The 14,710-nt window shown below is 39.4% G+C and overlaps 1 protein-coding gene across 2 annotated transcripts in view; it reads right to left on the reverse strand.

The window, feature by feature from the left end:
- The window catches only part of LOC143240702 (caskin-2-like), a 232,415-nt gene that overhangs the window by 114,956 nt on the left and 102,749 nt on the right, over nt 1-14,710 (reverse strand). For both annotated transcript variants that reach the window (XM_076483592.1, XM_076483593.1), the window contains exons 3-4: nt 8,157-8,254; nt 859-1,004 (exon numbers count right to left, since the gene is read on the reverse strand). In XM_076483592.1, the coding sequence (XP_076339707.1) occupies nt 859-1,004; nt 8,157-8,254 (244 nt within the window). The remainder of the gene's footprint in view (nt 1-858; nt 1,005-8,156; nt 8,255-14,710) is intronic.

Here is a 14,710-nt window from a genome sequence, read left to right on the forward strand (position 1 = left end):
CTCGGTGGGCTCAGAAGATAGCCCAATGGTACTTTGCTATAAGAAAAACACACACTTCTTTCTACGCAGTTCGACACAAAAACAAACAAACAAAACATACACACACTTTGTCCAGAAAACAGTTGAGGTTTTGTGGTTCTAGCGTGGCCTTTTTTATATGCCTGTAAAATGTCATCTCCTTTGTTGCAAAACGTGGAGACATCCTTTAATTGGCCGAGGTGACGACATCGGTATGTCTCAGTTGGCGAATGCTCGGAGAAATCTATTGGTCAAATGGTAACACGATCGCATAACAAAGAAACCGAGGTTTCGTACGAGACCGACACCTTATTCCCAAGAACAGTTTATTTGACCTTCATCGTGACTTCACCTCGAAAGAAGAAAAGTTGAAGGTCTAGACAATGGTCCAGCAGAGGCAGTTGTCTGTGTAGTTACCCACAATGCTTGTTGCTCCGTTTCCAATAACGACAGTTTTCACTGTACTTAAAACGTGTCCAATTTGTTTATTTTCCATTTAATTTAAAAATGCATTTGAATTTATCAATTAAAAAAATGAGCGAATTTCTTGTTCGATCGTGCTGTCATTATTAGTAGACCTACAGTAAATCTGTAATTATCAGTTTATCTGATAATACTACAACTTCATATACATATAATAACAACAAGTTTTTCATATTTATAAAGAACCACAAGAGTATGTGTTAATACATTTCTAAATTAACACAATAATTTGTGTTCATATATATATAAAGTAGCATAAGTTTTTGTACCCAAAACCACAACATTACTCCTCAAAACTAGAGAAATGAAACACAAAATCCACCTGACGGACAGAGAACAAATGAAAACCTTACTTACAATTTCCACGTGACCGTACTGACAAGCTAGATGAAGAGGACTTCCACCGTTATTCGCTGGTTCATTGACAGAAGAACTGTACTGAAGAAGCAAAGTTACTGGTTCTAGTTTTCCCTGCCATGATGAATAATGTAAGGGCCTCATTCCTGTTAATGGAATCAAACAAATATCGAATATTAACACGTCTTTTTCATATTTTTCGCGCAGAGCTACATGAGGGCGATCTGCTCTTGATTTCGCAGTGATAGACTACAAAAAAAGGCAGCTAGTGATCACCACCCATCGCCAACTCTCGTGCTACTCTTTTACTACCGAATAGCGGGATTGAAAGATCGTTGTAACGACCTCACGGCTGAAAGAGCGAGCGTTTTGTGTTGGGACGGGGATTCGAACCTACGACCCACAGAATGCAACTCGAACGCCCGAACCACTTGGCCATAGCGGGCAGTAGCCAACACTCTGTTAACAATTGTTGTGATACAACCTGCTACACTTTAGAGATGTCTTAATATTGCGTGTTTTTTTTTAAATTACAAACCAGACCTTTATACATGTTAAACTATAGTCCTGTACAAATATCAAACTAAAACTTCTACGTAGTACATATTAAACGTCATGACCATAATTAAGTATGTCAGTAATGTTTTATCTGTATTTATCTAAAAACTTATTACGTCATGCAACTGATTATATCCACCTGGTAAAGCAAACGTTTAAACTTGAAAAATATATTTCTAAGATCTCTAACACTGTGGAAATACAGTATTCACAACATGCCAGAAAAAAACAACAAAAAATCGTACATTTGACAACAATCGTTATGGTGTAAATGCATTTTATTAGCTGGCAAACCAAAATTGTAATTAGTTACGTTAAGCCTATTTTATTTTAGACGCTACTTGATTGATTGATTGATTTAGTGAGTTATGGCACAAAGCAGCTAGGCTATCTGCGCCAAACGTCCGGTAAAAAGGTAAAAATAAATTAAATGTAGTAAAATACAGAAAAAGAAATGAAGGTAAAACAAAACAGCATTGACAAACAGAAAACGCATAAAACCAATGTTGACACCTAGTCTACAATGTTAAGAGAGAAAGCAGAGTAAGAGAAGTTGTAAAGGACTTTCTCTAGCATAACCCAACAGGAAAACTAACAGGTGAGTACAAGAACCACCATCAGTCACCTGAAGTTGGCCTTTCCAGTCCTGGTGTCGAGTTATTTAATGTTCTGACCATTTTCCAATGTCAAAGGGAACCACAATTAAAAAGGTGTAATGAATAAATATCAAACACTTAAATGAAGTTAGAAAGAGTAATAGCTATTAAAAAACTAAAAATTTTATCAAAGTGGAAAGTGTCACCGTCACCAATAACAGTGTCTCACGTTACGGACAAACTTTGGGTCCGAACAGTGTTAAAATGGTGCCGTCGTTGAGAATCGTAACGATGGCAAGAAATTAAAATGTGGCTTATAGTGATTTGAGTGTTACACAAACTACACACTGGTGCATCAGTTCCAGATAAAAGAAAACAATGAGTTAAAAAACTGTGACCAATGCGTAGTCTAGTTAGAAAAACTTCCTGCTTCCGATCCTTACGGAAGCTAGACAGCCAAAATCCAATAGAGGGTTTTATTTGGAAAAACTTGTTGTCACGTTTCTCACTCCAAGTGGACTGCCAGCTGGCACGGAGCCGAGCCTTGAATACAGGACCATAGTCCATGTATGGAATAGGCACAGTGGTGATGGTGCCAGAGCAAATAGATTTAGCTACCGTATCTACAAGCGCATTCCCGCGAATACCGGCGAGGCCTGGTATCAAGAAAAACTGAATAGAAGTAGATGTTAATGAGAAATAAGCCAGTCGGTTTTGAATATCGGCGAGAATAGGGTGTAAACCAACATGAAGTGATTCCAATGACAGCAGAGAACTAAGCGAGTCAGTATAAATAGTGCAGTCAGAGCACTGCTCAGCTTCAATATGATCCAGGGCAAGAGATATGGCGTACAGTTCATCAGTGAACACAGAAGCCGCAGAGGGGATTTTGCGCGCAACCACCGAACCGCAACAAACCATTAACTGATTTGGAACCATCCGTATAAATTGGAATGGAATGATTGTTCGAAAGATGTTCAGTAAATAAAAGACGGTACTTCCAATCGGGAGTATCTGCCTTTTTCAGATGAATTAAAGAAAGGTCACATTTGGGGGTTGAACTAAGCCATGGGAGAATGTGCTGACCAGTGGATTCTGCAATGTTATCCAAGGACAGACCCAATTCATGCAATTGCGCCTGGATGCGAAGGCTAAAAGGAGCAATGGCAGATCGTCTGTTTTGATAAAGTAAGGCTCACTGAGGAAGGAAAACACATCCCCAAGTAGGAAGGTTTGGAAAGGAACGAAGTTTCGAAGAATACAGTAAAGACAGTTGCAAACGGCGAAGGTGCAAAGAAGGTTCGTGAGATTCCACGTATAAGCTCTGAACTGGGGAGGTGCAGAAAGCCCCAGTGCAGAGTCGAAGTCCTTGGTGATGAATGGGGTCCAGCATCTTTAAGGCCGAGAGTCTGGCAGAACCATAGACCATTGATCCATAGTCAAGTTTTGAACGAATAAAAGCACGATATATCTTTAAAATAGAACATCGATCCGCTCCCCAACTGGCAGTAGAGAGGACACGGAGGATGTTCAGTGCTCTTGTGCATTTGACCCGTAGCTGCTTTAAGTGTGGTATAAAGGTCAGCTTACGGTCAAAGATAAGCCCCAAGAACTTGGTCCTAGGGACCACTGGCAGCGAAACTTCACCGATACGGAGTTCAGGATCAGTGTGAAAACCCGTTGGCGGCAAAAGTGCATGCAAACGGTTTTAGAGAGAGAGAAATTAAAGCCGTTTGCCGTGGTCCTCTTCAATACACGATCGAGGGCAGTTTGTAGTTGCCGCTCAATATATCTCATGTTCGACGACTGACATGAGATGTGAAAGTCGTCGACAAAGAGCCCGTTTTCAACAGTGAGAGAGCGTTGTTCGGTAATGGTATTAATCTTTATACTGAAAAGTGTGACACTCAAAACACAGCCATGAGACACTCCAAGTTCCTGTAGAAAAGTACGAGTAAGTGTCAAACCGACACAAACTTGGAATTTCCTGTCCATTAAAATTTTTTAATAAAAATGAGCAAATGGCCACGTAACCCATATATATGGAAGTCTTGCAAAATGCCATACCACCATGTTGTGTCATAAGCCTTCTCAATGTCAAAGAATATTGATACAAGATCTCGTTTGAGAAAGGCTTCTATGATTGACGTTTCAAGTCGAATCAGGTGGGCCATGGTGGAGCGCTGTCGTCGGAACCCACACTGGGTGGGCGAGAGGAGGTTGTTTGATTCGAGGAACCAAACAAGACGAGCATTAACCATCCTCTCTAAGGTCTTACAGAGACAGCTCGTCAAAGCAATTGGACGGTAGTGTGAAGGAATCTTGGGATATTTCCCAGGTTTAGAGAAAGGTAAGATAATAGCCTGGCGCCAGACATCAGGAAAAACATTCTCCTGCCAGATCCGGTTAAAAACAATTTGAAGAATATAAAGAGAAGCAGGAGATAGATGGCCCAGCATGTCATAATGTACATCATCTGGTCCAACATATGTACTGCCAGACCGATGAAGGGCCATTTTCAGTGCCACCAGTGTAAAGGGACAATTATAGTAAAAAAGACAGTCAGTTCGAAAGGAAAGAGGTGAACGCTCTGCCCGAGTATTGATGGCCAAGAAGGTGGAGGAACAAGCAGAAGTGCTAGATGCCCGGCAAAAGCTTTCACCTAGAGTATCGGCAATGCTACCTCTTAGCCATCACAGAGTAAGATGGAGAGGGGAACAAAATTGTAGTGCCCACTGACCTTTCGAATCCTGTCCCATATGACCTTGGAACTGGTGGTAGAAGATATGCTAGTTGTAAACTTAATCCAAGATTACTTCTGGCTTTGACGTCTTACCAACCTAGCATGTGCATGGGCCCGTTGGAAAGCGATGCGGTTAGAAAGTGTGGGATATCTACGGAAAGTATCCCAAGCCAATTTTTGAGCCTTCCGTGCCAAGTGGCAAGCAGAATTCCACCACGGACGAGGATATCGTGGAAAACGTGTCGAGGATTTAGGAATACACTGAGCAGCTGCTTGTATAATACAGTCAGTTACCGCTGCCACACAGTCGTCTATTGATGGCTGATTCACGATGGTAGTATCAAGTTCTGCGAAAGCAGTGAAAGTGGACCAGTCTGCCTGATCCAGCTTCCACCTGGGCACACAGGTAGGGTGGCATCGACCACGGCCAATCTCTCTCAAAAGTATAGGAAAATGATCACTGCCTAGTGGATTATTGTCAACCCTCCATCAAAAATAGGAAAATAATGAATAGGAGCAAACCGAGAGTTCAATAGCAGTAAAGGACTGACTAGGTGCATGAAAATAAGTGGAAAACCAGTATTGAAAAGGGAAAGATTGTGATCAGAGAGCATACGCTCTACAGAGCGACCCCTCCTTTCAATAACAGCCCTTCCCCAGAGGGGATGATGTCCATTAAAGTCCCCAGGATTAGAAATGGAGACGGCAACTGTTCAACGAGAGCATCAGGGTCTGATTGATCATATGTATCTCCAGGGGACAGATAGAGAGAACAAACAGTGATGGTATGACCCAAAGAAACACGGATGGCTGCAACCTCCAAGGGCGTGTTGAGTGACAAAGACAGGGTGGACACATGCTGATCAACCAATAGTGCCACTCCTCCATGTACTCGTCCATCATACAGCCTGTCATTTCTGTACAGAGAAAACTGCCAAATGGTGACTGTATCTGCAGGTTTTAGAAATGTTTCTTGTAAGGAAAGACATACAGGATGGTTGAAGCAATCAGTGTTTTGATATCATCCAGATTAGAACGTAATCCTCGACAGTTCCAATGTATTAAGGTGACCATTTTTAATGACTTGTAGGTGAATTAGCTGGAGAACCCTTTTGTTTACGACCACGTCTTTTCCTTACTGTCCTTATTTGGAGGAGGTCTATCGACCTCCATGGATCCTGCCCTGGGTCGATTGGGCAGGTCTTTGTTGTTGGAAGGGGATTCTAGTGAATAAGGACGCGAATGAATGATTTTTTTGCATCGTGGGGTGGGAGAAAAATATGTATCAGAAGAAATGACTGTATTTGAAACCGAAGGATGTGGATCTTGAGATTTGTTGGAAAGGAACAGAGATGGGTGTAGAAGTCGATTCATCAACTTTTTTAACCAGGGAGGTCAAAAAGCTTTTCATTTGTTTTGAAAACGATTCTCTTGGAGACACAGAGAGATCTGTCTGCACTCCCACTGTAGTTGTGGAACGAAGTGCAGCAGTATATGTCCGAGATGAAGTGGCGCACAGCACTTTCCGAGCCTCAGGATAACTAATGTTATGAGTCGTTTTCAACCGCTGCGTCTCTTTTTCCTCCAACCATTTTGGGCAAGAACGAAAGTAGGAAGGGTGGGAACCATTGCAGTTGACAGAATGTGGGTCCGTGTGACACTCATAGGCATCGTGGTCCTTGCCACCACAACGAGCACATGTCAGGGAACCATGACAGGACGTCTTTGAGTGGCCGAACCTATGACATTGGAAATATCGAAGACTGTTTGAAATGTACAGCCGTACCCTATAAATTAGTTAACCTGCCATGATGGTGGCAGGTGCATGTGGTGATGTAAATGTCAAAATGAGGATATTTGTCAGCAGTGTAACTCCGTCTTTGCGAGTGGAGATGTGCCTCACTGCAGAAACTCCTTGAGTGGAGAGACCAGCGAGAATCTCTGACTCGGGGACATTCTTCAAATCCCTCTCAGCAATAACTCCTCGTGATGAATTCAAGGTAGCATGAGGAGTAACCTCAATAGGTACATCCCCAATTGCCTTTAAATTCAAGAGGAGTTCACTGTGTTGGGTTGTGGATGCTTCAACCAATGTCTCCAGATCGAAGCTTCTTTACTGACTTGGGAGAGCCAGCAAGTCCCTTTAGTCCCTTCTGAATAAAAAAGGGAAACATTTGCCCTAAAGGTTTTTTCTAAAAGATAATATAAGAAAATGGGGTACGTGTGTTACAGATGTTGAAGATTGCTGCTCAGTCTTCAAAACGTGGTCGTTTACCTATTGACTGTTTTTTCACTAATTTATTTAAATTTTTTGTTGGATGATGTATTGGAAAAAAAAAAAATTCGGTACCCACTGACCCCAGCCATCATGGAGTCCTACAAAGTAACGCACTACAATGCCATGCAAGGACATTGCAGCAACGCCAGGGTTTCGTGAGCACTATACCCAAACACCAGCATCAGACACAATGTCCACAACACTGTTCAGAACTTCCAACACTGGTACTTGGTTGACTCTAGCCCAAATGAACCAGCCTATTGACCCAAGGGGGCCACCCAAAGACCGCCCGTTTACAAGAATTCAAAGCCAAAGTGGTGTGTTAGGGTTGGACCCCTCAACCACCAGGATCCTCTCCTCCCCTTCACGGGTCGCCACGCATGGTAAACACGTGGGTGGATGTTTAGATCCCAAAGGAGGTAAACTGAAAGATCAGAACCTTCCCTGGGAGATCTCCTCACCACGTACAGGAATCCACACCGAGGGGTAGACGCTACTTTCTTAATCCAGTTCCTGGGAACATTTTCAAGAACTAAGAGAATGCATAATAACATATTTCAACCACACTGTATTTGCTATATCCATAACTGACGACATGTTTCGTTCACTCCATTGCAAAGGCCCGGCAAGGCCAGGTGGTTAATACACTCTACTCGTAATCCAAGGGTCGCGGGTTCGAATCCCCGTTACACCAAACATGCTCGCCCTTTCAGCCGTGGGGGTGTTATAATATCACGGTCAATCCCACTATTCTTTGGTAAAAGAGTAGCTCAAGAGTTGGTGGTGGGTGGTGATGACTAGTTGCCGTCCCTAATTTAGCAGTGTAAGACAAGAGGGAGGCAGCTAGGCATCGCCACCCACCGCCAACTCTTGGACTACTCTTTTACCAACGAATAGATACAGACAAACACTCCAGCGCTCCCTGGGTTGAGATACAACAAACTCAGCAGTGGTATGAACTATTCATATAGACTATTTTTTATCATAACAGCTGTTACGAAGTGACATCGTTTGTCAAAAGAAAGTAATGTTGAAACATACAACAGTCCTAACATGATATGAGAAGTAAAAGAACGTAATTTTATAACATTTTAAGTGTATTCATTTTACAACAACACTATACCTTGATTGTCTTTGATGTCCACGTTGGCTCCGTTATCTAACAAAATCTGCATTATTGATGTTTGGCACATTAATGCCGCTTGGTGGAGGCCTGACATTCTAAAAAAAAAGAAATATATATTAATATTGAAGAGTTACGTGAAACAAAATCAAAAGCAACGGCTGCGTTACAAACAGCAAATCAAACCTCTGACTAATATTGATTTCTTATAACCAACGACAAGCCGAAACAAAATGTGAGATATAAAATGTACCCTAGGTTTTGGAGGTGACTAAAGAAATAGACCCCCATTACGGTGGGGATACACCGTGTGTCAGTTTTAACCTTCGTTCGACAGTCTCGCATGAAATAATAAAGGAATAAAATAAAGAAATAGCAACAGAAATTAAAATATTAGAAATAGAAATCAGAAGAGTGAGATGTGAGTGTTAAAACCCAAAACGTCTTACATCTATATCACACTTTACTGCCTGCAAACAGTTGTGGGAACGTCATTACTCTGCAAAGAAAGGAAGAAAAATAAATAAAAACAAACTAAAAATTAATATACAGTGGTACCTCGGTACCTCGGGAGAACGACTCCCTTCTCGAACATATTGTTTGAGAAAAAAATGTCTCGGTTGTCGAACATAAACTCGGTTCCCGAACCAAACTATCGTGGCCCAAACTCCCGAACTAATTCGACTGATGACCCGAACAACCATTCGACCATTTTCGGCTCACGCCAAGCTTGCCCAAAACATTTTACTTGCACCTGTCGCTAAAATCTGCTGTGAACGTTCTTGTTTTTCTTTTTGTTTTTGTTGTTTTTCTAAATATTCTGATTAAATAATCCATGGGGTCAAAGAAGGATAAGGTAAGCAGCAAACCATTGATAGAGCCACAATAGAGGTGAAAAGCAAATGCAAAGCAGTTGCATGCTGACCTCCTGAAAAACACCCCTGGAATGAGTGTTGATACAAGTGATGTCTTTAAGGCTAGTAGGGGTGGTTTGAAAAATTTAGGAATAGAAGTGGCATACTCAGTTTGGTGAGACATGGGGAGGGTGCCAGTTCCAACAAAGACTCTGCTGATAAATTTAAGGACTATGTAGAAGCTGAGGGTTTTATTCCCCAACAAGTGTTCAACTGTGATGAGACACGCCTCTTTTGGAAGAAAATGCCAAAGAGGACCAAGATCACCGAGGAGGAGAAGTCACTGCTAGGACACAAGCCAATGAAGAACAGACTGACTCTATTGTTAAGTAGTAATGCAAGTGGGGACATAAAACTTAAGCCTTTCCTTGTGTACCATTCTGAGAACCCGAAGGTTTTTAAGAAAAATAATGTACTGAAAAGTAAACTAAATGTCATGTGGAGGGCTAATAGTAAAGCATGGGTAACCAGGCAATTTTTTATGGAGTGGGTCCATGAAGTGTTTGCCCAAGGTGTAAAGAATTACCTCACGGAAAAACAATTGCCACTCATGGCCCTTCTTGTGATGGACAATGCACCTGCTCACCCAACAGGCTTGGAGGACGGGTTGGTGGAGGAGAACAGTTTCATTACGGTGAAGGTGGAGGACGGGTTGGTGGAGGAGAACAGTTTTATTACGGTGAAGGTGGAGGAGAACAGTTTCATTACGGTGAAGCTCTTGCCCCTTAAAACGACTCCTCTCATTCATCTCGAACTTTAAGAAACTCTACACCAAAGCATTGTATCAAAGGTGCTTTGAAGTGACCTCTGACGCAGAGTTAACCCTCAGAGAGTTCTGGAAAATCACTTTAATATCCTCCATTGCTTGAGGATCATAGACAAAGCCTGGAGGGAAATGTCTTTAAGGACCATGAACTCAGCCTGGAAGAAATTGTGGCCAGACTCAGTAGGAGTTAAAGACTTTGAAGGATTTGAGGCTGAGCCTGTTGTTGAGGATATTGTCTCACAAGGCAAGTGTATGGGCTTGAATGTGATTGGTGATGATGTGGAGGAGTTGGTGGAAGACCACAACACTGAGATCACCACGAAAGAACTCCAAGACCTTCAGAAGGAGCAGCAACAGAAGACAACCGAGGAAGTGTCTTCAGATGAGGAGAAGGGAAGGGAGGATGTTCCTAGTTCACTAATCAAGGAAATGTGTGGAAAATGGGGAGAGTTACAAAGTTTTGTGGGAAAATATCACCCTGACAAAGCTGTAGCAAACCGCAGCATAAACCTTTTCAATGACAATTCCATGTCTAACTTCAGAAATATTTTAAAATGCAGGCAGAAACAAACCTCATTAGATTAGTTTTTAGTGAGAAACAGGTCCATTGAGTCTCAAGCAGGTTGTAGCGGTGCAAAGAGACAGAAAAGAGAAAGAACCCAAGAAGGAGTGTTACCTGACGTTTTTATGGAAGGTGACTCCACTTACATACAATAATAACCCTCCTACTCTCCGCGTTCCTCACCACCTTTCACTTACGCCATCAGCTCTCCTCAGCACAGGTAAAGTGCAGTTAAATTTTCATTTATTGTTTTTTTATTGTGTTTATAGTTTTTGTGGTTGACATGTAAGTATTATTATACAGGTATAAATAAGCAATATTGTTACTAAAATGCTTCATAATGCGTAATTTTGGAGGTCTGTAACGGATTAATTTAATTTACAGTATTTCTTATAGGAAAAACTGATTCGGTTTTCGAACAGCCTTCTGGAACGCATTAATTTTGAGAACCGAGGTACCATTGTACTAATATTTGAGGGTAAGTTAAATAAACTTACCTCTTGAAGTTAGTTGGCATTCCAGCCCCTATTATAGTAGTAAGGCACTAACTGGTAACCCAGTAAACAAATTATGCTTGTATTAAGGGTCCCAACTAGTTATCTAAACTAATTAGTATAACTCTCAACCACCACCTGTTATGCCAACTGTAACTATCAATTTTCACACTCTAAAACACCTTTACATGCTGTAAGGTGTTCATCCGCATAAAGTAGTGCCAAGTTGTTTAATAACCTATTCACAACTGAAAACAATTATCAGAAAATTTTAGTAAATTTTTTGTTATATATTTATTTAATACATTCTCATATTTATTACAGAATATTTAAATAATCTAATTTTAAAGTTTCTTTATTAAATCTACTGAATATTAATTTTCATATCAGTATATCAACAGTACCAATAAATATTGTAATTTATTACAAATTTTACAAAATCTAAATAATTTTGAAATTATATCTCATATCATAGCCTGCACCCTGAGGTCCTTTCAACTGGTGCAGCGTTTCTGGTTTTGTTTCAGCTTGTCTTCGTAATAACAAACTATATTGGATCTAACTAATCGTACTTTCTAGAAGTTTTACTCTGAACAATTGTGTGCATGTATATATATATGTATGTATGTGTTTAATATAAGCAACTAAAAAATTAAAAAACCTTTATTACTAGAATTATTCTAATATTTAACTATATTAACTTGGAATTTCAATTAACTTATATTCAAATAATACAAAACTGTGCTAAGTTAGACCCCAAGAGACATATTATACATACGATTAGTTAGATCCAATATTAAATATCTCGGTCTGTTGAAGATGTTATCATAACAAAAACCTTTTTTCAAAAGCCTTTTTCGCTTACTTGTTTCAACAACTAGGTGACCGGTTTCTATGACAATTGACAGAAGCACAATAACAAGTAATTCTTACACAACAATAAACAAAGATCTCACGTCGAGCAAAATATAATCAAGAGAGAATATTCATTATGTTAGAAAAACATGTAGGTTCAAGAAGTCTTAACAGAAATAAAACCACACAATCCTAGCGCTTCCGAAAGGTGGATCTTTCTTCTTCAGGAGCAAATTTTGGAACAAGAGAGAAAGTTCTCTCTCGTTTTCTATGAACTTTCTAGGTGGAAATAGTGAACAAGAAACTATTGTATTTTATACCTACTTAAACGTATCTGATTCGTGGGATGTCAAGCATATATCTAAAGGCTGCTAAATCTCTGGTTTTACTGCTAATTTTGAATGTAGATATTCCTGGATTTTACCGAACACATCGAACCTCATGCCCACAACTACAGCGTATTCACAATTCGTTAAAACTAGTATATTGTCTTCCCCTTCACAATTCGTTAAAACTAGTATATTGTCTTCCCCTTCACAATTCGTTAAAACTAGTATATTGTCTTCCCCTTCACAATTCGTTAAAACTAGTATATTGTCTTCCCCTTCACAATTCGTTAAAACTAGTATATTCTCTTCCCCTTCACAATTCGTTAAAACTAGTATATTCTCTTCCCCTTCACAATTCGTTAAAACTAGTATATTCTCTTCCCCTTTACAATTCGTTAAAACTAGTATATTGTCTTCCCCTTCACAATTCGTTAAAACTAGTATATTCTCTTCCCCTTCACAATTCGTTAAAACTAGTATATTGTCTTCCTCTTCACAATTCGTTAAAACTAGTATATTGTCTTCCCCTTCACAATTCGTTAAAACTAGTATATTGTCTTCCCCTTCACAATTCGTTAAAACTAGTATATTCTCTTCCCCTTCACAATTCGTTAAAACTAGTATATTGTCTTCCCCTTCACAATTCGTTAAAACTAGTATATTCTCTTCACAATTCGTTAAAACTAGTATATTCTCTTCACAATTCGTTAAAACTAGTATATTCTCTTCACAATTCGTTAAAACTAGTATATTGTCTTCCTCTTCACAATTCGTTAAAACTAGTATATTGTCTTCCCCTTCACAATTCGTTAAAACTAGTATATTTTCAATGTTATTGTCAGTTTATCCCTTCTTTTACTCATTTATTCCTCCAGTCATTTCTGACAACATAACATCTACGATTTCTTCTCTTTCTTCGTTTTGGTTTGATTTCATCCAATCCAAACAATCCTCATTTCTTCCTTGTAGTCAGTGCAACTGTTCCAAGCCCACAGTAAAAGTTCCAAGTTTCACTGTCGGTATTTGGGAGGTCAGGAGGGTCAGGTACATTTGACCTCTTCCTCCCTCCCGAACGATTATAGCGTCTGTCTTTAGGGTTTTTGGTTTTTTTTATAGCTTTGGGCCAGAGTAAAAGTATAACATCATACTCAGGCCCATTTCAGGGCTCAGTCCATGCATGGACGAACAAGAAGTTTTTTTTCTTTTATTATTTCTCTTGTGTTTTTTTTTCTTCATTTTTTATTTTTTGTATTTTCATATATATATATATATTTTTGTATTTTTCTCCTTTTTCTTCATAGTGAGAATGCTACTACTACTTGTAGTAACACACACACACACACACAAAGTAATAATAATAATTATTATTCAATACTGAATAAGAATTCAATAAAAGAGAAAAAAGTAATAATGATTAAAAAAAATAATAATAATAATTATAATAATAATAAAAAGAAACAAGGACTAAGTGTCTAGTGCATAGTGGCCAGCTTGTGTTACATTTCTTAAATATATGTTAAAAGGGGAGAGGTATTTAGGACCATTTACATCATGTACGTGATATCTGTCGAGATCACACATTAAGTCATTTTTATGCCAATTCTTAATGAAATATTTTAGAGAATTATGCAAGAGTCTTTCAGATATTGTGTCTATGTTTGCATACTTGTGCATGAATGTGGTTGAGGTGCTACGTGGTACTTTATATGCTGAAGTTAGTACTGAATTTTGTATACGTTGAAGTTTCTGTACATGTGTGGGTGCTATGTTAATCCAGGCTGGTGATGCATATTCTATTGTTGGTCTAATGTACGTTTTGTAGATTTTAAGTATGTTGTCTGGTGATGTTCCTTGGATTTTACCTGAAAGACTTCTTACATAGTTTGCTCTTTTCCAGATTCGTATCAGTATATTTTTAATATGTGGTAACCACGTTAATTTTGAATCATAGGTTAGACCTAGAAATTTAGCAGAAGTAGCAGTCAGTAAAAGTGATCCATTCATATAGAGTTTTGGTGGATCTTTTTTCAGCTTATTCAGTCTGCTGAATAATATGACTTGGGTTTTTGGAATATTGATTTTGATTCTGTATTTCTGGCAGTATTCTTCGATGTTATTTAGGACTGGTTGTAGGTTCGTTGCTGTTATTGACGGAGTGGGGGCACTTTTCCAGACTGCTGCATCGTCAGCGAACTGTGATGCATAACCTAAATTTAGGTCCTACAGAGGCATATTACTCACGTACATGATAAATAATATAGGGCTAACAGCCCCTCCCTGCGGGACTCCTGCTTCTGGTGAAAAGGACCCTGAGTGGGCTCCATTTACATTTACTTTACACATTCTGTTTTCCAGGAAGTTGGACAGCCAGCGAATAGTTTCCTGGGGTAATGCCATTTCAAGTAATCTATGACGTAAGCCATTATGCCACACTGTGTCAAATGCTTTCTCAATGTCGAGAAAGCAAGCTACAGTGCATTCGTTTTTGTTGAAACTTTCGGTAATTGATTCTGTAAGTCGAATCAGGTGGTCTGTAGTTTGGCGGTTTTTTCGAAATCCGTTTTGAATTTCTGGTAATTTTGAATTTTCTTCTAAGTAAACTTAAAGACGATTACTAATTATCCTCTCTAATAC

Source organism: Tachypleus tridentatus, chromosome 13, assembly GCF_004210375.1.
Source record: "Tachypleus tridentatus isolate NWPU-2018 chromosome 13, ASM421037v1, whole genome shotgun sequence".
Lineage (NCBI taxonomy): Eukaryota > Metazoa > Arthropoda > Merostomata > Xiphosura > Limulidae > Tachypleus > Tachypleus tridentatus.